At 41.3% G+C, this 27,393-nt stretch overlaps 1 protein-coding gene across 1 annotated transcript; it reads left to right on the top strand.

Moving 5' to 3' along the window:
- The first annotated feature begins 1,214 nt into the window (after positions 1–1,214).
- FAM171B (family with sequence similarity 171 member B) lies at positions 1,215–27,356 on the top strand. The gene is made up of 8 exons (XM_009088150.4): positions 1,215–1,316; positions 17,288–17,521; positions 18,277–18,369; positions 18,659–18,814; positions 20,604–20,771; positions 24,312–24,428; positions 24,939–25,062; positions 25,334–27,356. The coding sequence occupies exons 1-8, from the start codon at positions 1,217–1,219 to the stop codon at positions 26,667–26,669; spliced, it is 2,328 nt and encodes a 775-aa protein (XP_009086398.3). The 5' UTR covers positions 1,215–1,216; the 3' UTR covers positions 26,670–27,356.
- The last annotated feature ends 37 nt before the right edge of the window (positions 27,357–27,393 follow it).

Below are 27,393 nucleotides of genomic sequence, written 5' to 3'. Positions count from 1 at the left end.
ATCATGTGCAAAATTCAAAAATCTTACATTTACACAGCTTGTATGTTTGAACCTCAAGTGTCACCTTGAGTAAAAAAATCTTGTAATCACAAGTAAGAAAAATTATCTAGTCACAGACTATATTCTATCACCATAAAACTGATTTCCAGCAGAAATTTCTGCATACCAGAAATAAACATTTTATACTTTATAGGTGCCAAATTGCTGTAGAAAATGGTGACATCTTGTCCTCAGGTTAGGAAAATTCTCAAAGAGCTGCCGTTTTTTCCTTGTTGTATTATTGGTCTCACTTTATCTCAGTGTTACATTTTCTCTGATTACAGTCATATTCACCTGTGTGACTGGGGTGACAGCAATATTTTGTGTCACAATAAAGGCATACATGAGTGTGTTTTATTGATAAAGCAAACAGGGAGAAGTAAATGTGCTTGTAAACACTTCAGAAAACTCCAAATTAGTGAATTCCCTGGCTTGCAAGTAGAGAATTTGTTAACCTAAAGAGATGAGTAATAAAGGAGACAGAAAAGATGAAAATCTTTTTGTGGTTTAATAAACCACTTCCACTGATGTCACGGTAGCTGTACCTGGTGTAAGAAACACAACAGCAGCAGTCCAAACATGGCTTTTAACACACCCTGCAGCCAACACAGGCCTGGTTCCTGTTAAATAAGACACCTGCAGTTGGATAGCAGCACGGGGACCACTGCATCTGCCTAGCAGCTCCAAATTAGTATATTACTATTGAGAAATTAGTGACAACAGCTGTCTCATTACAGGAACAAGGCAACAGAGTGATGTTTCAAGTTCCCACCTTACAGTGTAGCCACCTCAGCCCAGTGGCTCTATGAGTCTGTGGGTCACTGACACCTCGGCTGCCGGAGCGGGGGCGATGCTGCGGCTACCCCGGGCACCGCCGGCAACACGGGGCGGGTGGCGATGCGAGCGGGGCCGCCTCGGAGCGGCGGCATCCCGGGCACCTGGGGGAGGCGGCCCCGCTCCGCTCCGCCCCGCCCCGGCACGTCCGTAGGCGGGCGGGCAGCGCCGCCGCAGAGCCGCCGCCGGGGCCGCGGGTGCGGAGCGCTGCGCCGCGCCTGCTGCCCTCTCGCAATATGCCTCCGCTGCCCCCGGGCTGCTCGCCATGCCGGGCACCTGCGGGCGCCTCTCCGCGCTGCTCCCGGGGCTGGCGGCCGCGCTGCTGCCCGTGCTGCTGATGCTGATGCTGATGATGGGGCGGCCGCCCCCCGCCGGCGCCGCCGCCACCCGCCCGCAGCAGCAGCGAGCGGCGCTGCCCAGGGGCGTCCCCGCCGCGGCATCAGGTACCGAACTCTCCTCTGACCCCGATACCGACCCCGTTCCCTGCGTCCGGTACCGAGCCCTCCCCTGCGTCAGGTACCGAACCCTTCCCTGCTATAGGTACCGACCCCATCCCTGCGTCAGGTACCGAACCCTTCCCTGCTATAGGTACCGACCCCATCCCTACGTCCACCTTCCTCCCTTGCGGGATGGCTGCTCCCCCCGCCGCGGGCTCCGCTCACCCGGGGAACGCCAAAATGCGCGGCTGCGGCGGGGCTGGAGCGCGCTCCGTGTTTGGAGCCCGCGGGTGTGACTGCAGCCGCTCCGGGGGCGGGCACTGACCCGCACCTCGGGCCACCCAAGCCTGGCCTTGGCTAGCGGGGCTCCAGGGATTCCTGCTGGCCGGCAGGAATCGCCACAGGGAGATAGCCGAGCGTCCGTGGAATAGAAATATATATCTATGTCATATAGACGGGTATTTATTTCCGTGTATGTTTCTGTGTCGCTTTAAAAATAAACCAGCTGATACGTGTGCGAGCATCTTGAGCCTGTCAAATGAGTGATGGGGCTGCTGAGCTCGTTAGTTTTTGCAGCCCCTCTGCAGATGCTTACCCAAGACCACAAAAATAATGGGCATGTTTCAGCTTCAGGCCTTAGTTTTGCAATCAAATATTTGAGGGCACATCTTTGCAGAACCAGAGCAAATGATGAGGTGTCTGTTCTGTCATCTGGTTTAAAAAATATATGTATAGTCTGAAGTTTAGTGGCTCAGATGAGGATAAACACAGTATTCTTGCCATACTGCCTTTCACCAAAGAATTTCAAGATGGTTTCAAGCATGAATTAAGACCTTTTAACACCAAGGCTCCATTTCAGCATATCACTGGAGCATATGTTTCATTTTTAGCATATAGGCATGCATGCTTCTCTTTCCAGTTGACTTCAGGAAGGTATAAAATGTGCTTAGATTTAGGCAGATGGTTAATATTTTCCTGAATTGAAGCCAATTTGCCAAGCTGCTGAAGTATTTGTTAATTAGGAAATACTGCAATTTAATATCTTTGCTTGTATTTGCTTGCAATTTCTTCAAGATGTAGGACAGGTAACTAGATTTGATAGAAAATGATCAGAGTCTTAAATTTTTCTTTATACACTCTTAAAATGCCTTGATTTGCTCTTCAAGTCTTTTTGTGTGGGTTTGGGTTTGGTTTTATTATTATTTTCCAAACATTAAAACTGTAGCATTTTGAAGAAGGGCATTTGATGAACACCTTGTCCTTGTTTTTTTTCATTTCCACTGATGATTTTTCATTAGTTTGAGTCTTATCATACTTTTAGTAGAATATACCATTAATCACCAGCGAACACCACCTAAAAGGCATTGGCAGCATTTCTGGCCAAGGCAGTGAGTGTTTTGCTCATTAAAAATTGAGTGCCAAATATAAAAGGAAGGGCAGTTTTTCTAATTCAATGGTCCTCTTTGGTTTCAGGTATTGATTTCTTATCAAGAAGCTCTGTTACCTTATCTCCTTCAGCCCTGGCCAAGGTCTTTGTTGGTATCTAACATTTTGATGCCTGTTGTGTTGGTTTGCTGTTGTTGTTGCAAGGCCATGTGCCCAGCTCTTGCTGCTTTCATTTATTTGCTTATTTGGCATCACAGTTTCTGAGGTATGAGAGTCCAGAAAGTGTCTTCTAGTCCATAGCTTTCATGATCCCTCTCAATTTATGAATGTTAAAAGTTATCATTTGAGTCGGTTGTCAGCATTTGTTTATGTCAGGCTTAAATATAGTTAAAGGTTTATTTCACTTGTTGGCTGGATTTCTAAATGATCTTGATTAATTATTTTTCTTCTATAAAAGCTGAAAAAAGTCCATGGTAGACTTTGAAAAAGATTAGCTAATTACTGCTCTGAAGAAGCTACTAAGCACCTTTGGGTTTTTTGTGTGGCATTTCAGCAAAGCATGTAAGCAATTTTTGCTTTATTGACATTTTGGACGTTTTTAGAAGGAGAACGGGACTCCAGACATATCTATAATGGATACTAATGTCTTTTTGTGTTAAATAATCATCGGATGGTTCACAGCTGCTAGGTAGGAGGGATAAATGGCTGCATTTCCAGCAGAGCCATCCCTCAGGGCAAGGGGCCACTCCTGCAGCTGCAGGGGCTGGAGGGAGGCTCTGCCTTCTGCCAGCCAGGAGGAGCCTACCCGAATTTGGGTTTGTGCAGGGTGATGAAGACCCCAGAGCGAGGAGCAGCCTGCCTGAATTTGGGTTTCTGCTGAGTGATGTGACCCCAGAGCTGCCCAGCAGAGGAGGTTTATCCTGCCTGGCCGGCAGGGCACAAGGCAAGGCTGGAGCTCACAGCCTGCTGCCGTTTGACGTGTGTTCCCCTATCGATGGCCCTGTTCTGTCGAAGCTCATTACAGCGTTTTACAGATCAATTCCCTCCCGGACTATGCCGCTGGGATTGCTGTGCTGTCTGAGGAGGGATGCTGAAGTCAGCGCAGCTGTGTGCAGTGTCTGGGGTGCACACTTTGTTCTGACAGGGAGGTGCAGCCGGGAGAAGGTAGTGGGACATCATGAATGAGAAGGGTTTTTTGTTCATCTCTTTCTTTCCCTCTAAAAACAGCAGCAAACTTGCCACTGCAAGAGCAATAAGTAAATTCTCTAACAAGGCAGAGAACACATACAAGAGGAACCCAGTTCATAGAGTTATTCTGACTTGTCTCATCTCACAGATGCAGGCATGCTTCCAAATTAAAGAAGAAAATAAAAACTTTGGAGAGTGAAAAAGACAGGCCTCTCTGGTTAGGGTGGTGATTGCTGGAGTGGAGAACTTGCCTTGGTTCTTCCTTATTCATAGTGATGTTTTGCATTTTCCTTGTGGCAGTTTGGAAATCTGGGCTCTGGTGTGCAGGAGCAATTGAAGAGAAGCTGCTGGGAGCTTCAGATATTCATCATTGAGGTCAGGAGGCTTGAGCACAGGATTCAGTGAATTAGAGTCCTGGCTCTGATCCAGGCCAATCTGGTTTTGTTTTCCATGTTCCCTTTTCTTTATCTTTATTGAGGTGCATTGTTTACGGGAGCTGAGAGTTACATTCTTTAACGTTCATGAGGCTTGGGCTATCCTGATGTGGGGCGTTATTATTCTCTTTCTAATGCAGATATTGCTCTATAAATAGAGCAGACACCACTAATTGAATAAGTGATAGTTATCTGTATCAGCTCTGGGGCAGGTCTGACATGTACTAAATGAACAGCTGCAGAAAAAGCAGCTGTGTCAGTGGCAACTGTCACTTTACACAGGGTGACATACAGCATCTTCATCTTGGAGGCTTTTTACCATGTTGAGACATTAAATTGGACTTGAACAATGTTTTAAAATAGTTTTTGTTTTTTTCTTTTCAAGTGTGGGTAGTCCCTGCACCTTTTGTAATCCCAGCATGAACAAGAAAAGCCTTGACCTGTCTTTTGTTATAGACCATGCTCAATCTGCCTCTTGGTCCAGAATTCAGGGAAAAAGGAGTTTATTTTGGTTTGGTGTGTTTTGTGGGTTTGGATTTTTTCTTTTTTTTTTTCTTTTTTTTTTTTTTTTTTTTGTTGTTGTTTTGTTTTGTTTTTTAAGCAGATGGCTTTGCATGCAATGGGGAGATTATCTTGGTTCTGTAGGGTGAAATTCAAAAGCTGTAGCAGCTAACAGTGGTGCTGAACAAAGGAGAGAGGGGATTTGGAGTTGTTCTGTGTATTTATTTGTTAATACACAAACCCCTGTTTGTTGAGACAGATGAGATAAATATGTGATTGTTGACAAACCCAGAAGAAAATCAGAGATTATTTTTCTACCTGCTGGAGACAAATGCACTGACTGGATGCTGCCTGTGGAATTTGGTTCTGAGCCCATGTCTCAGCACTGTCTGCCTGCATGTGGTGATCAATGCCTGCCTAATGTGAAGCTGTGCTGTAGACAAGTCATTTCTGGCTCAGTTTTCTAAACTCTTTTGGTCTTCCTGACCGTTTCAGTAGGAGGAAACTTTCTCATGCTTCCTTTTTATTTAAGACACCAAAACATTTATCCAAAACAACATGTTTGTGTGATTTACTGCCTTTTTTTTCTTGGTGTTCCATGTTTCTTGCAGTAGAATATTTTTCCTAATGACTTGTATATTGGTGTGTAGCTGATGCTAATACTTAGGTATTTAGTGGAGCATTTGGTTCTGATTGTTGCATTTGTCTGGGTTTGAATTTCAGCAATAACGCATAATAATGCACTTAACCCCATGGTGTAGTGTGACTGTCTTCTTTGTCACTTGATGGAATAATCGCTCTGGTTTGCTGTCCCCAAAATCACTGGATTGGGTATTAGTAGGGCAGCAATAAATCCAGTTTTGGTTTAGAGCTTTTGTTGCAGTCAGATACCACGACAAAATGAGTGAGGAATTAAAAGTTGTGTGGGAGATTCTTTAGCATTCTAGTAAGGAAGGAAATTCAGTCATTTGCATGGCTCAGCAGTTATGTGGGATACAGTTCCTGCTCAAGAAGCCAGGGCTGTCTGAGTTGAGGCTTCTGATCAGAGCTGGCATTATTTGTTTTATACAAACAGCCACACAACCCTCTTATCCTGTAGATACTGGAATATAACTGGTGTCAGGGAAAAGGCTTATTTTCAAGTTAGAAGTGTTACATGCACACCCCAGCCAAATGGTTTAGTGGTTTAAGCTAACTCCACTTATAGAAACCAGCTCAGAAAATGGCCTTTGACCTGCTGTTCATTTTTCTCAGGATTCTCCACCTCTGGTATTTCCAATGATGGCTTCTCAGCTAGGTGAGACAAAATGCAAGACTTGGACATGTCCTGATTTGTTGGAGATGATGTTCTTAAGTGTCTGAGGTTTCTGTGCTGTTCTAGGGCTTAGTAATAAAACTAAATATCAGGGAGGGCATTAGGACACTGAGAGGGGATAAAGCATCTGCAGCTGGAAATGGGAATGAATAAGGAAAAAGAAATATTCATACATGCACGTGCTCCAGGATGTAGGTCACTCAGTTGCTAACATAAGAAAAAGAGGAGTTTGGGGTTTTTCATGGTAAAACACACATGAAAAAAATATGTACTATGGGTTTTGGGATTTTTTTTGAGGAAGAGGATCTGCATAAACATAGGGTTACTGAGGAGCTCTGAAGAGTGAGACAACTCTCCTGAGCTTGCTTTCGCTGAAGCCTGTAATACATAATAAAGCATCATGCTCTATACTTCAGAAAGCTTGACTTCAAGAAACCTGCCTTGATAGTAGCTTTCATTGTAAAGAACTGAGAGAGACAATGTCTTTTAGCATTCTTGGAATTCTAGGGCCCATGGATACATGGTCAGAAGTGGCAGGAAACAAGGGATTAACGATGGCAGGAAGGTACCTATTGCAAGGTGGTAGTTTTTGCAGCTCTTGTTTGTTTTGCTAAAGTTTGCTTCTTGTCAATCTGTTGGCAGAAAGCACACCATCAAAGGGCAATTGCTATGTAAAAACATTCACAGAATTACTGTCAGGCTGAGGAAAAGGCAGCCTGAGAATTTGGAATGCTGCTGCTATCTGGGTCACCGGGGATGTGTAGCAAGCTTTCTCTCTGAACCAGCTCAGTAGATGAAGTCTTGGAAGATGCAGGCAAAGATCTGAGAGGAAAGTTTATTCAAAATAAACTCAATTCTTGGTGTGTCAAACTTAGCAAAACAGCACAGATTACTTTGTTGTCTGGAAAGTTGCGTATTTTTATATCACTGTATCTATCTGTAATGAGTGGGGATTTGAGGCACAATGTGACAGAGCAAATGTGTCCTCTTTATTACTCCTGCTACTGTGTTTCATTCCTAATTCATAGGTTTTACATCTGGGGCACTGTAGGAGCACCCAGGTTCTGTGTTCAACCGTTTCCCAGAGTTATTTTATTCTCAAATAACTCTCCTGTCTTCAGCAGGTTGAAGCCACCAGGTCTGGTTCCTCCTGCCTAGTCCTGGCTTTGCCAGGAGTGTTCCAGCACAGCTCCTGAACTGCCACTTTCCACACATGGCTGCAAGAAGTTGCATTCAGCAGGCTGCAAAGCAGCTGTTGCATTTCCTGCCTTGCTTCTCTGGCACTGGTTGTAGAAAACATGAGGAATCTGTCATGGCTGTTTGCCTCTTAATTAGTTGTCAGCTTCCTTCTCCCCATCTTGTGGGGTTTTTTTGGGTGTTCTTTCTTCAGCACAGTAGAGAAAAACTGTCCCTCGACAAGTTTGTCAGCCGGATTCTTCAGTGTTCCATGGGACAGATTGTCCCAGAAATACTTAAGTGGATTTTTCCCCCCCAGTCCAGCTGGCACAATCTCAGAGGTGCTGAATGAATCTTGAGGAGCTGGGGGGGGAAGAACTTGCTTGCTGCCCCGTTCTTAGCCTCAGTGTCAACAAAACCATTTCTGTCCTCCTAGAAAGGTTTCCATGGTGCTAAGTCGTTTTTCCATTCCTCCCTACATGACTTGGAGCACCTGCTGGGAAGGGAGAACTTGTGTTTGTGCAGGGGACAGCACAGCTGGGGCCTTCAGCTGGCTGCCGGAGCACTTGATGTGGGGATGAACTGTCAGCAGGCAGTAAGGATTCCCAGCAGCAGTGCCTGAGTCACGAGTGCATTCAGCACTGCCGCTCACCTCATGGCATCCTTGGCCCAGAGCAGTGGAGTTCTTCTGCTGTAGTCCTGGTGCCATTATTTTGCTCTAGCCCGTGACCTGATGTGACAGAACTTTCTCTTTTATCTTTTTAAGCTCTGAGCAATATTTATTTTAAATGAGTAGTATCTAAATGAGTATCTGCAATCATTTTTCTAATACCTGGTACTCTGTATTCTATTTGTGTTTTTCATCATTCTTTTTATGAAACTCAACTTTAATGAAAATTTCTATATAGAAGAGACTATCGCTTGTTGGGTGCTCTTGCTTTGTTGCTGCAGTATGGATTTCCTAACTCTTGCAATAAAAAATTCCCATTCCCTGTGTACAGAGATACCCTTAGGGAAAGTTGTCCTACAAACTTTAAATTTTATTTTCTCCATATATGCCTTTATACAGTGGCCTTCTTCCAAGGGATTAGAGGACCTTTCGGTGCAGGTGAAAGACAGACATTGCAGCAGCATTACAAATATCTTTCTTGAAGAAGTAGTATGAGATTTTACAGCTTTAGGGGAAGGAAAGTATTCTCAGACAAGGGTAGTGAGCAGGTTGTTATTGAAAAATATCTCTGAATGCAACAGTAGCTGTCCTTTGCAATTAGTGAGTAATGTGCACTGATGTTTGAATTTCTGGTTTGTGGGCTGTATTATGCCACAGAATCTGTGGATGTGTGTCTGTCTTAGGGTTTCACAGCATTAAATGTCGTGTTTGAACAGGTGCTGCTTTGTTTTCCTGTGATTTTTTTTTTTCCTCCTTCTGTCAAATTGAGAGTATGTTTAAAATTGCACAGGATTTTTTTCTGCCTATTCCACTCACAAGCCACCACTAGGAATTCCACAGGACAAATGCTGTACCTGACCCATTAGGATTAAAAAAAAAAAAAAAAAAAAAAAAAAAAAAAAAAAAAAAAGATTACTCATGTTGTAAGGGTACTGGAATATTCTTTCTGTCCAAGTATATTGACTGTTAGAGGGTAGGTTTGACCAATCATTCAAAGTTCTCTACAAAAAATGGTCACATTTTGTTAAGGTGCAGCTGCTGGCTGATTTATTTTTGCTGTGTAAATGCTGAAGGTTTAATTGTGAAGTGAACCCTGCCAGTCAACTCGATGCCCCTCTGGAATGCCAGGATTGACAGACAGCACCCAGCAGGGTCAGGGCGGGGAGAGGGGGAAGTGATTGACACCTGGGAAAGGACAGGGTACCTGAGACAAACTATGACATCACACTGCCACAGTAAAGTTCATCAGTGGGAAATCCACGTTGTTGGCTTATCCTCTAATTGGCACTTGCCCATTTTTCTTGAAGATGTATGATGTATTGTGGGGTTTATATAAATAAATTTAAAATAGAGTATTATGAAGGTTTTATAATAGTCCCCTTTGTACTTTTTTCCCCAATATTCTCTAACAAACTGAATTTTTAATATTTTCATTTTCTCAGCTCTGGTGCAAGGTAAAATGATACTGACAGTGATTTTAAAAAAATGAAAGAGCAGCATTACAGGTTTAATATTACCCAGTGAGTAAATGGAAATGAAAAAAATAACCTTATAATGGCCTCTGAAATGCCTGGGCAAAGCTGTTATGTTTTGTAGGTTTTGGGAGCTCTTTCTAGTATTTGCTCACTCATTTTAATCGCTTTCACTTGCAAATTTATCTCAATTTGAAAGGTAAGTTTTATTTAAGATTTTATTCTTGTAATATTAATAATTTATCTCACTTATATCAAATTACAGAAGATTATACTTAAAATAAATTACTTCTAAATAAGTGAAGCGCTGCAGACTGCAGCATTTCATCTTGTCTGCTGTCTGTCTCCCTTGCCCCAGGAAGGTGAATTTCTGCTCCAGTCTTCCATAGTAACCACAGCTCTGAGAGCCAGGCTGGCTGATTCAACAAAATAGCAGCAAATCAAAATGCAGAGTTGCTATGGTAATTTTAATTCTCATAGGTTTATTGTGTCCTGTGGATTCCCATGTTCTGGCTCGGGTGGTGACACAGTCTGATTTTAATTTGTGAAGAAGCCACAAATTATGAAAAAACATCTTGCAACTCCTCACCAAATGAATACCTTGCAGCAGTACATGCTGTGCACTTAAAATTATCCCAGTGAAATTTTTAAATTACATAAATGCCATGCAATGTTAAAGGGATACAGGGGGAAAAAGAAATCCCATCTAACCTTCATGGCTGCCTTCCTGTCTGAATTTCATGGCTCTTGCTTAGGTAGCCCATGAAACTATCAAGGGGAATTTTCTTTCTATTTTCTATTTCTAATCAGGAGCACTTCAAAGTGCTTGGGGGTGTGTTCCCACTGGATGGGAGAGTGAGTGGCTAGCAGCTTTATGGATTAGCCTGATGGCATTCTGCTGCACTTCTTACAAGCAGCATCCTTCCAGGAAGGTGTTCATTGATTATGCAGCAGTAATCATCAGGGATACTGCCTATGATCATCTGGCTTATTTTATTGATTTTGCAAGACCTTAATTTCATCAATATTTGGTTCCTGTCAACATTTGTGGAATGATTATTGTGCTTATGCAGTTTATTTATGCCTCTGGTCTGAGACCTTGGGTGGAAGTGTAACCACTTCTAATGGCAGAACACATCTGGTTGTAGAAAATGGCTATTTTTGTTTATTTATTCAAATAACTCAGCAGATCAGTCCTCCATGTATACACCAGATCTTCAAATTGAAAAAGCTAATAATTCCTATGAGTAAAAAAAGGGTTACCCATTTTTTTAAAGGGTGCGGAATTACAAGTGGAGCCAGTTCTGGCAGAGGAGGGTTCTTTGTTAGCTTCATGTTGTAATCACCTGTTAAGGGTCGGTCGTTAACAACCTATTGTTGAGAATTCCCCTTTTTGTCAGTACCACCCTGCCTGCTGCCAGGAGGATGGCATGCCCCCCCCCCCCGCCACCAAGGTGAAAGGTGGGGACATCAGAGGGCATGCAAATGACCTCGGAGCCTGCATGCAACGGGGGAAGAATCCCACCAAACCTAGCAAAATAAACCCCTAAAAACAACGAGCCAAGACAGAATTAAGAGATCAAAGTGATGTCTGGACGTGAGGAACAGAATCCAGAGCCTGCGGAGACACTGAGAGCCTTTTTGCCCCTCACCATAACCTAAAGATGTGGCTGGACAGAGGACATCAAATATCAGATGGAGAAATGGGGAATCCCAGGTGTTTCCGTGGAGCCCCCAGCTCTCCCCACGGACTACTGGTGAGCGCGGACCCGTCAGACCTCCCCACCAGAGCCGATCACTTTAATAAAGGCTTTAAAAAGGAGGAAGATCTCCTACCCTGTTTATTTCATATATGCTTATTCAATCATACAGATTTTAAATACTGAGGCCATCCAGATTATAAAGTAATCTAAATCCGTAAAATAATTGCAAGCATTAAAAGTTTGCATTTTTTTGGATTTTTTTTTGTAATTTTTTTTTTTTTTTAAATGTGAACTCAAGGTAGTGGTGCAATCAGTACCTGTACAAGTGTGTCATGGAATGAGAGGGGTGGGAATTTAATGTCTGTTGGGGAGTACAGACATCGTTATACTGGGCAAATATCACAACAAAATGTGCCAGCTCAAGTTTGCCAGAGTTGAATATTTGCCATATTTAGTCCTGATTAAATTTCATCTTGCCTTTCAGTTGCTTCTGAATTTGGAGGAAGTGATACAAAAGTTGTGGCGAGAGCAGTTTATTGGTTTACACTGAGCTACTGCTTATTGGCTACTTTGGAAATCCTTTCAGTGCCTAAGTACTAATGAGCCATAAATTGCCAAAGTGAAAAGTGCACAGGCCAAAACACTTACAGTGGTTTGTTTTTTTTTTTTTTAGCAGTGCTCCTGTTCTCTTTTAGGGAGGAAAATAATGTTCTGCTATTTATTTTCTGCTTCTGTTTTAAATCAGAAGAATAGCACATAAAACATCCTTCTAAAGAATCACGTAATTAGTTTCTAAATGAGATCTTCTGATACCAATTTGGAACAGATAGAATGATTTGTGCAGAGTTAGAAAGATCTTTATACATGTACATGCCCATCTGTACTAGGGTCTATAAATTACTGCATGGAGTATGACAGGATAAAAGAGCACTGATAGCTAACAAATGAAGCCTGCATTTGGCTGTAGTGGTTATTAATTAGATTTGCAGCTTATTTGATAGCTATGAGAAGCGTAATTGAAAACCAGGCAGAGAGCTCACCCCAGCCTGGCAATAACTCTCACAAGGCACCCATAAAATAGTTATGGCAGTTTAGGGGTCACCTATTATGTCATTTCCATGCACTGTGCAAGGCAGCAAGCTCAGTCCTGTGCCAGTGACTCCAGAACAAAGGTACCCACAGAGGGATGGTGCCTGTGGGAAGGGGGCTTGGCCCTGCACTCACTCAGTCACCCCCAGCCCTCAGGTGTTGCCACAACTGCCCCTCATGTAAAGGATTTTTAATGAACTGAAGGTGGCTTCTCCTTTCCCCCATCTTTTTTTTTCCCCCTCCATCTTCCCCCCCCCCCCCCCGCCATCTTTTTCCCCCCTATCTTTAGTGGTTTTAAGGGAATTTTAGTAATTGTAAGGGAATTTTAAGAAGTAGCAATTGGTGTTTGTGGGCAGGAGGATGGCTTTGGCATGACCTTTTTTTACTGAAGCCAGGTGTGTGTTGGCTGTCTAGATTATGTGTTTCATTGATCTCCACCCCGCCATGGCAATACCCACCGCAATATTGGATGTGTAGTAAAACCCTTTATTCTTATTACACATTGTTTCTTTACAGATCAGTGCACCTTTCATATCCCTAATTGTGCAAAGCCAAAAAATAAGGTTTCCTCTGAATGTAAAGGATGGAAAAAAGGGTTGTTCAGTTAGATAAGACCAAGGAAATGGCACAGCCTGGGATTTCTCTGCCTGGTTAGGAGGGAGCCACAGAGCTCATATCAGCTCATATTTTCTGCCATGGGTTTAAACACCTCTGGGCAAGGGTGAGAGGAGCCCCCTCTGAAGGAAGGAACTAAGGAATAATTTGATTGTAGTTACTGCTCATCCCATAAGATAATTAACTGGGTAGCTGTCTGTGAGTTTGAGAAGAGTAACTGTCTCCTTCCAGGTGCAGAACCTCTGTGGCTGTAGGAACTTGGTGATTAATAGAGAAAAAAAGAGGCTTTAGGGCTGGCAGAATGTGTGTTGTGTTTCAACCACCATATCCTGGGCAGTGCCCTGTGTGTGTGTTTTCACCGCCATATCTCAGTTATGTGGAGTTTGGAACATATTGGTGCCTGTGAGGGCTCTGGCCTTGACCATGGTAATTAAATCTCACATAAATGGTAACCAGATGACATGCTTGTCTGCAGAATTAAGAACAAATTACATGGATCATAATTGAGTTTTTTTTTTTTTTTCACTGTTACATTTGTACCCAGCTTGCAATTCCAAGCAGTTATTTGGCTTAATTCTGTGACAGGATTTCTGAGTTAGGACAGTGATTTGAAGACAAATTCCAGGCATTAGATATTTATTCTCAAAGGAATCAGCTGTAAATTCAGAAAAATCAATTTTACTGACTAGGACATTTCTGAAGTAGCTAAATGTGGTAGAAGGCCTTTTTTCTCTCTGATAACTGCTGCATTTGTATGAAGGTTTATCACAAACATTTTAATGCTGTAGGAGCTGGCATTTCCAGTGGACCTGCCAAGAGAGGAATCCCTTTCTCTGAGGCAGCACAAATCAAATTAGCAAGGACTGAGTTCTAATTGTAGGAGTTCTGTCAAATCTGTTTAATACTGAGATACAGCTGACCCACTTGTGTTTGGCACGTGTCAATGACCAGAAAAAAGCACAAGGAAGGTTTGTCCATTGTTTAGGTTTTCAGCTTTGGTTTTGCTAAAAAGCTAGCCAAGTGTTCGTTATTTTTATGTGAAATGGTTTTCAGTATATTTTATATATATGTACTGAAAGGATACATAACGGGGTTGAGTCCTATATCAAAGGAAAGGGGTTTTGTCTCCTTTTATATATTTATATGTGATTAAAATATCCTGCAGTTTCCATCATAGTTGAGACTTAAAATTGTTGTTAAAGGCTTGTAAATTTAGGTATTTATAAAAAGAAAAGCAGTATTTTCTTTGCAAATTAGGTGTCTTGGATGTGACTGTGTCATGGTTAATAACTGAATGCCATTAAATTTGTTATAAATTTGCACATTAATGGATGTGAGGCTTGTGAGGAGGGAGCTGGTCAGGGGATGTGAAGGTGAGAAAGAAATGATCTGTGCTGTAGGACCAGAGCTGCGTACAAACTCTGAGCTCTGGGCCCTGGGAATGTCCTGCTTTTCACTGGGCTGCAACAACTGATCTGAAAAACTGCGGTGAATGTGGCTTCGTGAGAGGAAAATTGTTACAGTGGGATTCTGGCTTTTTTTTCAGATGGACTTTTCACTTGTTATCATTTCACAAGCATTTGGGTAGAGGCACAATGAGTTGTCCTCATGACTCCTGTGCTGTTACTCTTGAGGGGTGCAAAGAATAATTATTTTTAAAAAGTGTCTCCCAAACCATTGTGTGGGTATTTAGAGTGACTTGTTGGCAGAGTTGATATTAGCAAATCCAAGTGCAGGCAGGACACAACTCCCTCTTGTCAGGGAGATTCTTCTGTGAGCACAAAAGAAAAGGCCAAAGGCACTGAGAGCAGGGGTTGGGTCACCTTTAATCTGTCTGGATGTTCGGGGGCATGAAGTGAGCACTCCTGTGTGTGACACTCACTAGCTAGGGACTCCTCCAGAGCTGCCACTGAAGAGCTTTGCCTCAGCAAACCCCAGGATCTCAATCCCTGGGATTTCAATCTGTATTTCCAGCCTGATGTCTGCATGTCCTCAATGCCCCTCCAGGGCAGAGCATCACTTTGGGGAAATGCTGTGGCAATTTCTATACCCATGGGAGAAGGAACTAATCAAAGTTCAGCATGGCTAAAAGCAGGCAATGATATTCTTCATCTCACCATGAGAGAGTGAAAACAGCACAGCTTTCTATTTTATTTTTTTTTTTTTAATTGGAACCTCAAGGTTCTAAGAAATTTGGGTTTAATCTGGCTGTAACTGAAGGAGATGAGAGAAAGAAATAGTTTTGCACATAGAACAACCTCTGAATTTACCAACATCTGCAGGGGAGCTGTGGCATTTGCCCTCTCTCCTGCGTCTTCTTGTTAGGCTTTTTGTCAGCAGGAAATGGAAAATACTCATTAAAAGTATGAAATGATTGAAAGAATGTGTCTTTCTGAGTACATTTTAGATTTTACTTTTTTATGACTGATTTCAGCTGTTAAAACTAGGCTTTTTTTCTCCTAACTTGACTCCAGCTGTTAAAATACCAGTTTATAACAGGCATTTCTGGTGTTCCTTCTTACTGGCATGAGCTTGAATTTTGTACCACTATATTTCTTACTTTTAAATACCATTTCATGATGGACTCCTGACTTCCAAATGATTACTGGATAATAATATTGTACACAGCCTGTTTCCTCTCCTCTGTAGCCTTTAACTAGTCATTGGCCAGGGGCAAATGACCTGTTTTTCAAGTTTTGGCAGCCACTGGAATGATGCTGGTATCTGTGTAACTGGATCAATGCCTGGAGGAGCTGTTTGGAGCCTGTAATTTGCTGACATGACATAATTTTTTTTTCCCCATTATCACATGATTTCAAACCCCTCTAGCACATCAATTTAAAGCAGTTTTATTCTCGAAATATCTTACATAAGGAAAAGAAAAAAAAAACAGATAACATTGTTCCAAGATTATTGTGCATTTTTTGATTAACTCTGTCAAATACATTTGAGTGCCACTGGGTTTTTTAACATTTTTTCTGAAAATATCAGTTTGCTCAAGGAGTTGTAGTTTTTTTTTTTTTTTTTTTTTTTACAACATTGCAGAAAATCAATCTGGCACAGCTGGTAAGCTTTTGCTGTGTATGTAGTAAAGGTAAATGAGGCCAGTGTAGCTTTTGTTAGATGCAGGTCATTTTTTTTGCATGAATATATAATATGCTCCATGCATACAATAGATCTAAATAAATACTTATTTCAGAGAGGCCCAACTTGGAGGGCATCTCCACCACATACTGGGGGTTTTTTGGATGAATTGCACTCAGCTCCTCAAGACCTATTCATTTTCATCAAGGTCAGTGGCAGTAATCTCTTGGTGCAATGTCAATCTCAATTATAGTGGGGATAACACAGTGAAATTGAAGTATGATTTTGGGTAGGTACATGTCAAATAACTTAACTTGACATTTGACCTAAATAGAAATACATATTCATGATGAATGGATTTGAAAGTGTTATGATACAAAGTAATGGAGTGATACTGAGGATATACTAGAGTAGATCTGTAACCAAAATACTGGAAAATCTGTTATTGAAACTATTTTTATTAATATTTTAGGTATTTTAATTTCTAAAATCAAATTATTCTGGAAATAATGTGGAATTCTGTCCCTTTTCACATACTGTGAAAAGACTGCCCAACAGTTTATTTGCCGTCAGGGTGAGAGAGAAATTGTGATTCAGAGCGCCTCGAGTCTGTTGTTCAAGCGGATTGATTATTTTCAACAGACTTTTTAGTCACTGTAATTATGATTTCTACAAGACACTGGGTATGGTATGAACCATCAGATCCTCTAATTAGAGTAGAAAAATACTGCTTAGAAGTTGCAATGTAGGAAGGTGAAAAGTAGCCAGTAAAAGTCTGGTGGGAGACGGTAACTTAAAATAATGTCTGGATGCATTTATAATTATGTCATACATGTAAATAGAAATGTGTTGTCCCACTGTCTGTAGACATCAGGTTCTCTGCCTTTACAAACTCAAGGTGCACCTTGAAATGTGTGTCCCAAGCCAAGGGTTGGACAAGAAGACCATCTGTATTATCAGTGTGATATTGCAGAGCACAGTAAACCTCACATTGTCACAGATGCATTCTTCAAGCTTAAACAAAAAGTGGAAGATCGCTTTGTAATTTGGTTGCCAATGTTGGTGGTTTTTTTGGTTTTGGGGTTTTTTTTTTTAACTGGTTAGATATTATATTTGCTGAGTTTGATAAACTTTTTGACACCTTTGTGCCTCATCTTCAGGTGTTTTGTTTTCCCCATTCTCTGGGGTATAAATTGCATGGTTACCCCTGCCTTTGGCCAGAGATAGGGATCCACTGTGCAGTGCATTAACCGCAAAGACCTGAGCTTCAGGACTTCTTTACAAAACCATGGTCCTTAGCTGTGATGTACCATTGTGATCTCCTGTTTCTCTTTTTGTCAACAGGATCAGTTTTTACCCTAAAAGTTCAAGTAAATGACATCATCAGCCATCAGTACCTGCGCCAAGCAGTGGTCGAGGTATTTGTTAACTACACCCTGACAAATTCTACTCTCACGGGGAACAATGGAGCAGTGTTGATAAAAGTCCCCTACAAACTGGGATTAAGCTTAACTATTGTCTCATACAAGGATGGCTACCTGCTGACACCTTTGCCTTGGAAGACTGCAAGGATGCCAAGTACGTAAGCGTCTTACAGCCCTATTATTAAACTCTCTCTGGCAGTAATTAAATTTCTCTCCTAAGATGTCTGGGTGGTTTCTGTCAGCTGAACACAACTCAGAGAAGTCAGTCAAGGGAGATGGTGCCTGTCAATGCAGATCTAAGGGTGAATGGTCTGTTAAACTTGTCAAAATTCAGATTACTCTAAAGCAGAAAATAGCCCTTTGAAAATCTAAGTGGGTTATGTTGTGACACACAGTGAATTCTTAGATTTTTTTTTCTTTTTTATTTTTTTGCTAGAGTTAGCAAAGAGCTGTTAATGTGTCCTAACAAAAATCCTGCTGACCTGAGTAAAAAAAAATTCCCGAGTAACTCTTGGAACGCCAAAGCTTTTTGTCCTCTAAGCAGATATAACCTGTTACAGCTCTGCTTCAGCAGTGTTTCCTCACAGGTTTTCTTGTTTAACTACTGCATGATCCTAAAAAAGGCACATTATTTTTTTTTTTTTTTCAAAGAGACTTTTAAGTCACTTTCTAGTGACTTTCTAGTCACTTGTTTATCCATAGAAGGTATAAAACAGTAGCAAACATTCAACAGAGGTCTTTCTGCCTAAACACTAAAATATCTGCTCTGGATAAAAGGAGTAATTTAATTAGTCTTCATGTGCTCTCTGGTATATTAACTGCTTTGTCCAATAGATCTTTAGGTTTGGAGGCCTTGGAGGATTTTTTTTGGTTGCGCAGTGTAATAACAGATATTATCATTTTCCACAGTCTACTCGTCCGTGACACTCTCATTATTCCCACAAAGTCAAGCTAATATATGGCTGTTTGAAGATACTGTCATAATTACTGGAAAACTGTCTGGTAAGTTCTGTGCATGCAGACTGTAACTAAACACTTTCTGATAGCCATCTGCACCCACATGGAAAACAAATTAAGCATCATTTTATATAATACCTATCTACTTAAAGCCAGATTTTCTTTTAATTATGTAGCTGTATGAGGGGCTGTGACAAGTGCTAGACTGGAAATACAGAAATCATGGAGAAAATGGGTGAAAACAGGTTGTTATGCTAAGTGGATTTCTGAAGGGTGATAAAAATACTGTTTGTCTGTTTTACTGTGGCTAAGACAAAATATTACTCTTTTACAGATGCCAAATCTCAACCAAGTGTTCAGTTTCCAAAATCTTTAATGAAGCTTCCAACAAATCACATTGCAAATCTTACAGCGTATCTGACAGTGCCAGAGCAATTTTTGAAAGTGGACAGCTTTCTGTATACAACAGGAATTATTCTAAATAAATCAGGTATGTGAATATGATGGTTAGGAATTCGTATAAAGAAATATTATAATGCATATGAGTGCACAGTATTTCAGAAAAACATATGCTTAATTTAAGAGAGCCTGAAACTGCTTCTCTTGTATTAGATCAGAAAGCTTTTTTCCACAGGAGTGAGCTATAAACACATCAGGTGAGTAATCAGTGTCACTCTATTTTGGCCCATGCAGCATGAGAACATATCTTGCTGCACTGAAATACAACTTCAGAATCTGTTTTTTACATCTATATGTATGTATATGTGTTTATGCTCAGGATTATTATGCTCAGGATTTCATGAGACTGTGGAACTGGTTTAGTAAACACTTTAAAAATGCAATTATAGCCAGACTGTACAGTAGGTGAAGCTAAAGAAATCAGTGAAACAGCAGCAATGAACTTCAGCTGTGGAGTTCCTGCATTTTCACCGAAGTGATCGGTTCTAGGGGTTGCGCCCAGCAGAAAGATTGCATGGAAATCCCTCTTGGCTCACAGTCAGTCAGGCTGGGCAAGTCTGGGACCGAGTGGTCCCTGTGGGTACAGAGTGCAGCTGGAATAATGTTTTCTGTGCATCGGTTTTGCTGGAGAAGCACTAAGTGGTTTTATGAGTTGTAACTCTGCTCTTTTACTGTTGGGTTTTGTTAGTATTTGTCCTTCTATCAGATAGTTTTTTAATCTGCATAGGTACAGTAATCTCTGGTAGGTTGTACTGTGTGCAGTTCAATCTTTTTTTTGTTCTTTTCTTTCTATTCCCAGTGGATCTGAAGCCATGAGGCTCTTAAATTCATCGTGGTGCAGGGAGAGGGAAATACATGGCTTTTTTAAAGTCATCATACCCTATTCTTTTATTTTCATTCCTTAAAGGCAGCATATATACTGATATTTTGACAAAGATATCTTAAAATCCTTCTTATCTATTTCACCTCTTTAAATGGAAGGCAGAAGGAAAGAAGCAAAGGAGAATAAGCAGTGTTTATCCTTGTTGAGTTCTCCCTTCAATCTGTCTGGCATGTGGTTTAAATTATTCATATACCCCTGAAGGAATAGGCTTCCTTTTAGGGCAGGTGGAAGCTAATTGATATCTGATGTGCCAGGAGTTCTCTCACAACCAGCTTCTAACAGCCTGCATAGATTTAACATTTTTCTGCTACTTAGTAATTCTGTTTCAGCCTCTCTCACCATCCTGTCATACTGGGCATTCTGGAGCATTTGCAAACTGGTGAAAAGAAAACAAAGGAAAGAAACTTTCAGGCTGCCTTGTAAATGCAACATTTCCTCTGAGTGCTTTGACAAGCCTCATGATTACCTATTCAGTTAATTCTGGCTGTCAAATTAGGAAATTATACCTTACAGGACAGGTTCCATATGCTTTCAGTTTAATTCAATGTTATGCACATTGTGATTATACCAAAATTCTTGTATGATCTGTATTTCACATCAGTAAGGGGCTTTGTAATCTGATGATCTGAGGGGAAAAACCCTTCCTCCCCCACCCCAAACCAAGTTTTGCCTCATGGTTAGTTCTGTGGTCAGCACAGAATCCAGATTTTGCAAACGTGTTTCTCTTATAGCATTGTTATAGAAATGACTCTGTTTTCTTTTAATCATAAGTTGTTAAAAGTTCAGAAGGAATGTTGATTTTTATTTGACCAAGTTGGTAACAGCTGACTGTGTACCTGGATGTGGATGAGGACTTGCCTTTAGTAGCTTAATTCTTCATTTATTTCTTTTAAAATAAACTGCGAAAGAAGAATTACAAGATATTTCTTGCCTTCAGGTTTCAAAAGCATGGAATTAACTCCTCTTGCTGCCATATGTGTAAATGTTCTTTTGGCTGGGAAAGAACTGAACATAAAGGGTCCCATTCAGATTACCCTTCCTCTTCCCACAACTGCTGTAAAATCAGGAGATGCTGTACCTGCCTGGACATTTGATATGAAAATTGGTAAGCGGGTTATTTGTTATTATGCCTTCTAGCACATGCCTGTAGGTTTGGGCACATGGCACTGTGGGTCATGGAACAGCGATGGCATTATTCTATGAGGTGATGGTCAATAGGTGGTCATTTATTTTAATGGACCAGCTTGAATTGTTCAAAGGTATTTCCCCGCTTTCATTAGTTCAAAAAGCTGTAGTAAAATTCATTAGCATTCCTCTCGCCTGCCTTTAATGTACTGGATTTTATTTTCATGGGAGGCTGAGTGTTCACAGAACATATATTTTAGGTGATGTTAAATATCAAGCCTAGTAATTTTGTGAATTCCTTCCTAGAAGAAAGCAAACCTGAACTGAAGGCTTGGATGCTTTGTCTCCTAGCTCTAAAGATCCTTTGATGCTAGAACTGGAATAGATATTGTTTCCGTTAAAAAAAAAAATTCAGAAAGTGAAATGAAGGTGAAATAAGAGCTATCCAAGGGAACAACATAGTTCTTCCAGTATGCAAAGAGGAGGCTGGGGATTAGTCATTCTAAACCTTTTGTCATCCCTTCACATCTAATTTTAGTCAGGAGTGAGTAATGAGCTATGTCCATGTAACCCATTTAGCTGACCTGTATTAGGTGTGGTGCATTAGTGTCCTGATTGTCCTGCATTGCACCTCACAGTCACCATCACCATTGAATTATGAATTTATATTGAATATACAGGCTTGAAGTATGCAAGTGAGTGAGGTCATATCTTGCTCCTCATCAAGGCAAAAAGCTTTTGTACAGTGTTTGGAAGTACAGGAGAGGAACACCGGCTCTAACAAAGTGTTGTTTACACATTCAAGAAAGAAACTTATCACCCTAATGAAAAAAACCTGAAGAACATGGATTTGAATGAAGGATGTGCTAATAAAACTTGGCTAGGCTGTGTTGTGGGGGAAAAGTAAATAGGATAAGTTTTGGCATAGAAGATTAGGTCTGTCTATACACCTAGAAGACTTTAGAGGGGTAATTGGTGGAAAGAGATGGCATTTTAGAGGGTTTTAGTCTGAGGTGGTAAAATATCTCCCAGGGTTTAAATTTCTTATTGCCACAGCCACTTTTCTTATTGCCATTGCCACAGCCAGCTCCTGTGCTCATCCTGTGCTGAGCTTTTCTACCTCCCTAAACAAAGCTAAATCAACACTGTTGTTAAACAAGGAGTTGACAGAACTGGAGCAGCACAGGATGGGGTTAGAATACAAACCAGTGTGAGGTGTTTATGTGGGGGTTGAGGGTCCTACTCAGCATCCCTACATAGGCTTGTTGGCCTTGGGAGTAAACAGGAGCCAGGAGTATGGCCTGCTGATGCAAACCCCAGTAAAACCAGCTGTTTTTTCCTCTCCAGTGGGATGTACTTTACAGAGATTCCACAAAGGCACGCTGTTTGTAATGGGTGCTCTCTGAGGTGTACTGTTCACTGCTGCTTGCTGAGGAGAGGGACAGAAGGATGACGAAAAAGGACAGCAACTTTTGGCGCATAAATTCACTTGTGCTTTTCCTCCCATTTCTTCCTCTCCAACAATAAAAATTTGCAACTGTGTTCGCTTTCTGGATGTTTATTCTTAAGTATATTCCTTTTATTTTTTTACTTTGATCCGACACACGCAAAATTATTTTTTCCCAAGGTAACTGAGTAATAGCAAGGTGTGTTTTAGTCAAGGTTCTGGTGACTGAGGGCAGCTGAACACCTCAGCTCTGCAGTAGGCATTGCAGAGCATCCATAAGGAGCAGCAGGCCCCCATCTGAGCTGAGTGCAGAGCTCCCGCTGCACTCAGTAATGAGGCTCTGGTCTCCAAGACGCTGCATGTGGGATGTCCCCAGCAAGACACTGACACAATTTTTAACTCTGAAGTCCTTGGATAATGTGTTATGATGGTAATCAGAGCTCCCATGTCAGCAGCGATAGTGGCAAGGGAACAGGTCTGTGTGTGCTGGGATGTGGGCTGACCCATATGCAGCAGGAAAAAGATAGAAACTGCTTTCACAGGTCTGCCTGAGCAGTGCTCCTGGGGCTTACTCCAAGTGGAGTAGTACTGAGATTTCCTGGAAAATGAGCTTTGGTTATTGTACTCAGCTGCTGTAAATGCAGAGTTTGTTCATCTGTATTGAGTGTGGCTTCCTTCTTACGAAATATTTTGCTGCATTAGTGCTAAAAGTACTTTGTGAATTTTAATAGAATTACAAAAACCAGAAAGCTTGCATTCAACATTAAATTGAGAACTATGTCCTTCTGCTTGAATGGCAGTAAACCATAGAGAAAATGGTCTTACTCATGAATCACATTTTAATATTTTTCCTTAATACCATGTATTTTCTATCTAGTATAGTGGGGAAGATCTAATTTCCTGAAAAGAGCAGTAAACATTGTGTAGCTTCTTGTGAATTTTTTCAGTCAAGATAGAAATTCTGGAGATCTAGAAATGATTTTTGCCTTTTATACAAGGTTTGCTGGTATTACTCCTGACTCTGGACAGGATTTCTCAGGTGGCTAAAAAAGCACTTTCAGAGCTCTGGGTGGTTGCTGCTGCCTTTCCCCTCTGCCAGCCATCACAAGCACCAGGAGAAGGCCAATGCTTTATTTTCTCTGCATCTGTAGTAGGTGTCCATCCTTACCATTATTTCCTGGCTGGGAGATATTTACTTTTCCTTTGCTGAAAGTAAATCAAATTGAAATTCATATAAGCTCCAGCTTACATGAGTTATACTGTTTTCATACTTTGATTATTGGTGTTTTAAAAAAGCTGGTGGTTCTCTCTGCCTTTCAGTATTTGCAGGTTGAATATGGAAGGTTGGTTACATGAGGCTGTTTTCTGTCCTTAGAATTTCAAAAATGGCCCACAGTAAACATATTTAAGTGAGTTAAGTATAATTCTCTCTCTTCTAATGGATGCTTTATTAATTGTAGGAGCTGGCATACCATAATACCTTTCCTTTGCCTTGCCAAACAGATGGTGTGGAATCTGTGTCCTAACAATAATGCTTCCTTGGGCTAACTGAACCGTTACAGCCTGGGGGCAGGGAGGAGGAAACATTCAAAACAAACATAATTTATCCTATTGTGGCTTAATAAGATTAAAATGTTTTCCCAATAAGTTCTGCTAGCTGATGTTGAACTTGTGTTCATATGCATCAGTTACCTGCTCCCTCATTTTTTAGTCTTGGCCTTCATGCATGCTGAAGGTCTTATAATAGGTTTTCTCAAATTATTTATGTGCATATATGTGAAAGAGAGTTATCAATAGAAAATTAATCATATTAAGTTTACTTTGCGGGTGAGTAATGCTGATGCATTGTTTCAAAGTAAATGTTTCAAAGCTGCAGATGGATGTTTGAAATGAAATTGTCAGGAGAGGAAGTTTGCCCATTTAACTAAAGCTGTGTAATAAACAGTGGCTCTCAGAAGTTTCAGTTTTTCCTGTCACCTTGTATATTTTTGATAATGGACTAATTGCTGATGGTTTGAGGTATAGAAGAATCCTGCATGGCATGTGCAATGTTTTGTCCTTTTTTTCCCCCAGGTGCTTGGGTAAACCGTGGGCTAGGAGTGGTGAAGGAAGTGGATGGCCAGTTAGTATGGACATACACTGCTCAGCACTTGGGCTACTGGATAGCAGCTCCACTGCCTGGAGCAAGAGGTATGGCAACCACTGGCCAAGCAGTTCCTTATGAATGCCCCATAAGGCTGTCAGTTTGACTGCTTCATTTAACAGCAGGAAGGGAGAAGTGATATGCAACCTCACCACCTGGATAACTTTTGTTTGAGCTCTTACAGCGATTTTCTTGCATGTTTTGTAAATTCATATGAAGGGATCTGTCAGAGAAACAGTGTGGCAAACTGCAGAAACACATAGCACTCTCTAACAGAGTGCTAAGTAGAAAATGTAGACCAATTTTCTAAGTTAGTTTGGACAATTAATACAAACATAATTTGTCTGGAATGAAGTAGATGTCACGGTAAGCCTTTGGTATTCCAGATGAACCTGTCACTTTCACCTATCCTGCTGAAACAGCAAGGTGAAAAGGGCAGGATGAACATAATGCCATTGGAACACAAAATCACTGGAAAAGTACTGTTCAATTCATTAGCTCTGCATGTCATTTGGTTTTAAGAACTAATGCTTGTCTGGTTTTGTTTGGTAATCTAGAATCCATTATTAGTGCTGTTTCCAAGGACATAACAGCCTATCACACCGTGTTCCTTACGGCCATACTGGGAGGAACTGTTGTCATTATCATTGGATTTTTTGCTGTTCTTCTTTGTTACTGCAGGTAAGCAAAAGAAGTTCCAGTGAGCTCATTAGGAATAGAATTTGAGGTTGATAAAATAGTCTTTTGAGGTTAAGACTTGTTTTCTTAGTTGAATTGTAATGTACAGCCTAATTTTTTTTTTAAATTACAGTTGTTACAGAATTTAATTTTAAGTTTCTGATGTCAAATTGCACCACAACTTCTTAACCAAAGTCCAACCTCCAGCTTTTGTAGTCAACAGTCCAGTATTTCCTAATGTGTTCTGCAATCACCTTGCTTCTCTTTTGCATAGGGATAAATGTCATCGGACACAGAAGAAGGAAAAAAACTCAACCAAGCTGGAGGTCATAAAAAAAGACCAGACAACGTCAACAACTCACATAAATCACATCAGTGCTGTCAAAGGGTCTTTAAAGGTGGAGGATAAGTCACAGTTATATACACCGAAGATTTCTTCATACAGCCCTCAAAGGAGACTGTCCATGGACACACAGGATGGAAAATCACAAGACAATTTTAAAATCTACTCAGAGGATGCTTCTTATCAGTCATCCTGTCAGACTGGTCAGGTAGGAAATTCAGCCCATTCAGTGGAGCCTAGTGCTGGAGTGAGGCTTTTACAGCAGCCAAAGCACAGTAACAGTACTATTTCCCAGGCTCCCAGGGACATTTCAGACCAAAACAGGTACCTTTCACTGAAAGAGGAGATGTACGGCCTTTCCCATATCCCAGAACATCTAATGCATATTTACAATCAGCCTATTGCTATTCTTCAAACCTCAGACCTTTTCCACTCCCCAGAACAACTGCATCCTGCTAAATCAGCAACTTTGCCAAGGAAAGGGCAGCTGGTGTATGGCCCCATGACGGAGCCCATGAATCGGGACAGTTACATGCAAACACTCCCCAAAATGCCAGTGCACTCTCATCCCCAGCCTTCTGCCTGCAGAGATGAGAACAGTGCCCTGGATGGTGAAGAGGGCTTGCCTTCCCAGGCATCCAGCTGGGGCAGGTACACCAACAGCTTACTGGAATCTGTCTCTGTTCCTGGGACACTGAATGAAGCAGTTGTAATGACTCCATTTTCATCTGAACTTCAAGGGATTTCAGAGCAAACGCTGCTGGAGCTCTCTAAAGGAAAACCATCTCCGCATCCTCGAGCATGGTTTGTGTCCTTGGATGGAAAGCCAATTGCTCAAGTGAGGCATTCTTTCATAGATCTGAAAAAGGGCAAAAAAACTGAGAGTAATGATACCAGTCTGGACTCTGGTGTGGACATGAATGAGCATCATCCTAACAGGAAACTGGAGAGAGAGAAAACTTTCATTAAAAGTATGCCACATTCTAAGATTCTTTACTTGGAAGATGTGGATCTGAGTAGCAGTGAAAGTGGGACCACTGTTTGCACTCCAGAGGACCAGGTGGTGAGACATATTATGGAAGGAGGGAACAGGGCAGTCCTAGAACAACATAATGAGGAAGGTCTAAGGAAAAAATCTCTGCCAGGAAGTCATGAATCTTGTATCCCTTCTGCTAAAAAAAGGGATAGACCACCTCTCATGAAAAGAGATAGCAAAACCAATATCTGGAAGAAAAGAGAGGAGAGGCCGCTTATTCCTATAAATTAAAACACAGTGTGCTTTGTGCTGTTGCTCTCCCTGCTGGTTGTTGATCTCTTGCCTGCTTCTGTAATTCTGCAGTGTTGGGTTTACAAGGGAAATGTTGCTTTCTAGTATCAAGAAAAGTTTCATTTTTTAATGTAAAGATTGAGTTACCAAACTTCAGCTGGGCAACTGATATTCCATGTGAATTGAAAATAGGGAAATGCTACTATTAAACTTTTCCAGTTCCTAATTTTACTAACAGTATGAGGAAGGCCCACATTTCACTTGGCCTGTCATTCTTGGACACACCTTTGGGAACGCACAATGAGAAATGTAGGCACATGATTTAATTTTTTTGTACTTGTTGCTAATTCAATGGTAGCCTAGTTAAAGCCATTCCTAGCCTTGTTCCTAATCAACGTGACCATCTGTACAGTATTTTATATGTGAACTTTTCTAGCTATCTGTTACTACTCCTTTGTACAATGTGAAATGCTTCACCCGTTGGTCCCACGACACCAGCAGATGAGCTCTGCTGGATTTATCAGCAGAGCGCTATAGCATTACTGCCCTCCCTGTGTGTCCATCCATGTGCAATCCCATACAACACTGGTGGAAAGGGAAGTCTACAAGTGTGGCCACTGCAGTTCATGGTCCCCACTACCTTAAGGTGTTGCCCATCTGCTTTGTTTAGACCTGCTTTGTTATGCCCCGTGGATTTTGAAGACTGGCATGGGCTATGAAGGGT

This window comes from Serinus canaria (genome assembly GCF_022539315.1).
Source record: "Serinus canaria isolate serCan28SL12 chromosome 7 unlocalized genomic scaffold, serCan2020 HiC_scaffold_29, whole genome shotgun sequence".
In the NCBI taxonomy this organism is placed as follows: Eukaryota; Metazoa; Chordata; class Aves; order Passeriformes; family Fringillidae; genus Serinus; species Serinus canaria.
The sequence above is the reverse complement of the archived record's forward strand: the minus strand, read 5'-3'. Positions and strand labels throughout refer to the sequence as shown.

Bases quoted from the DNA above. Each gene is read 5' to 3' on its own strand.
- FAM171B (XM_009088150.4), top strand. From the start codon at position 1,217: ATGCTGATGATGGGGCGGCCGCCCCCCGCCGGCGCCGCCGCCACCCGC. The intron at 18,815-20,603 runs GTATGTGAATAT...TCTTGCCTTCAG, and splicing joins AATTATTCTAAATAAATCAG to GTTTCAAAAGCATGGAATTA. The intron at 24,429-24,938 runs GTATGGCAACCA...TTGGTAATCTAG, and splicing joins TCCACTGCCTGGAGCAAGAG to AATCCATTATTAGTGCTGTT.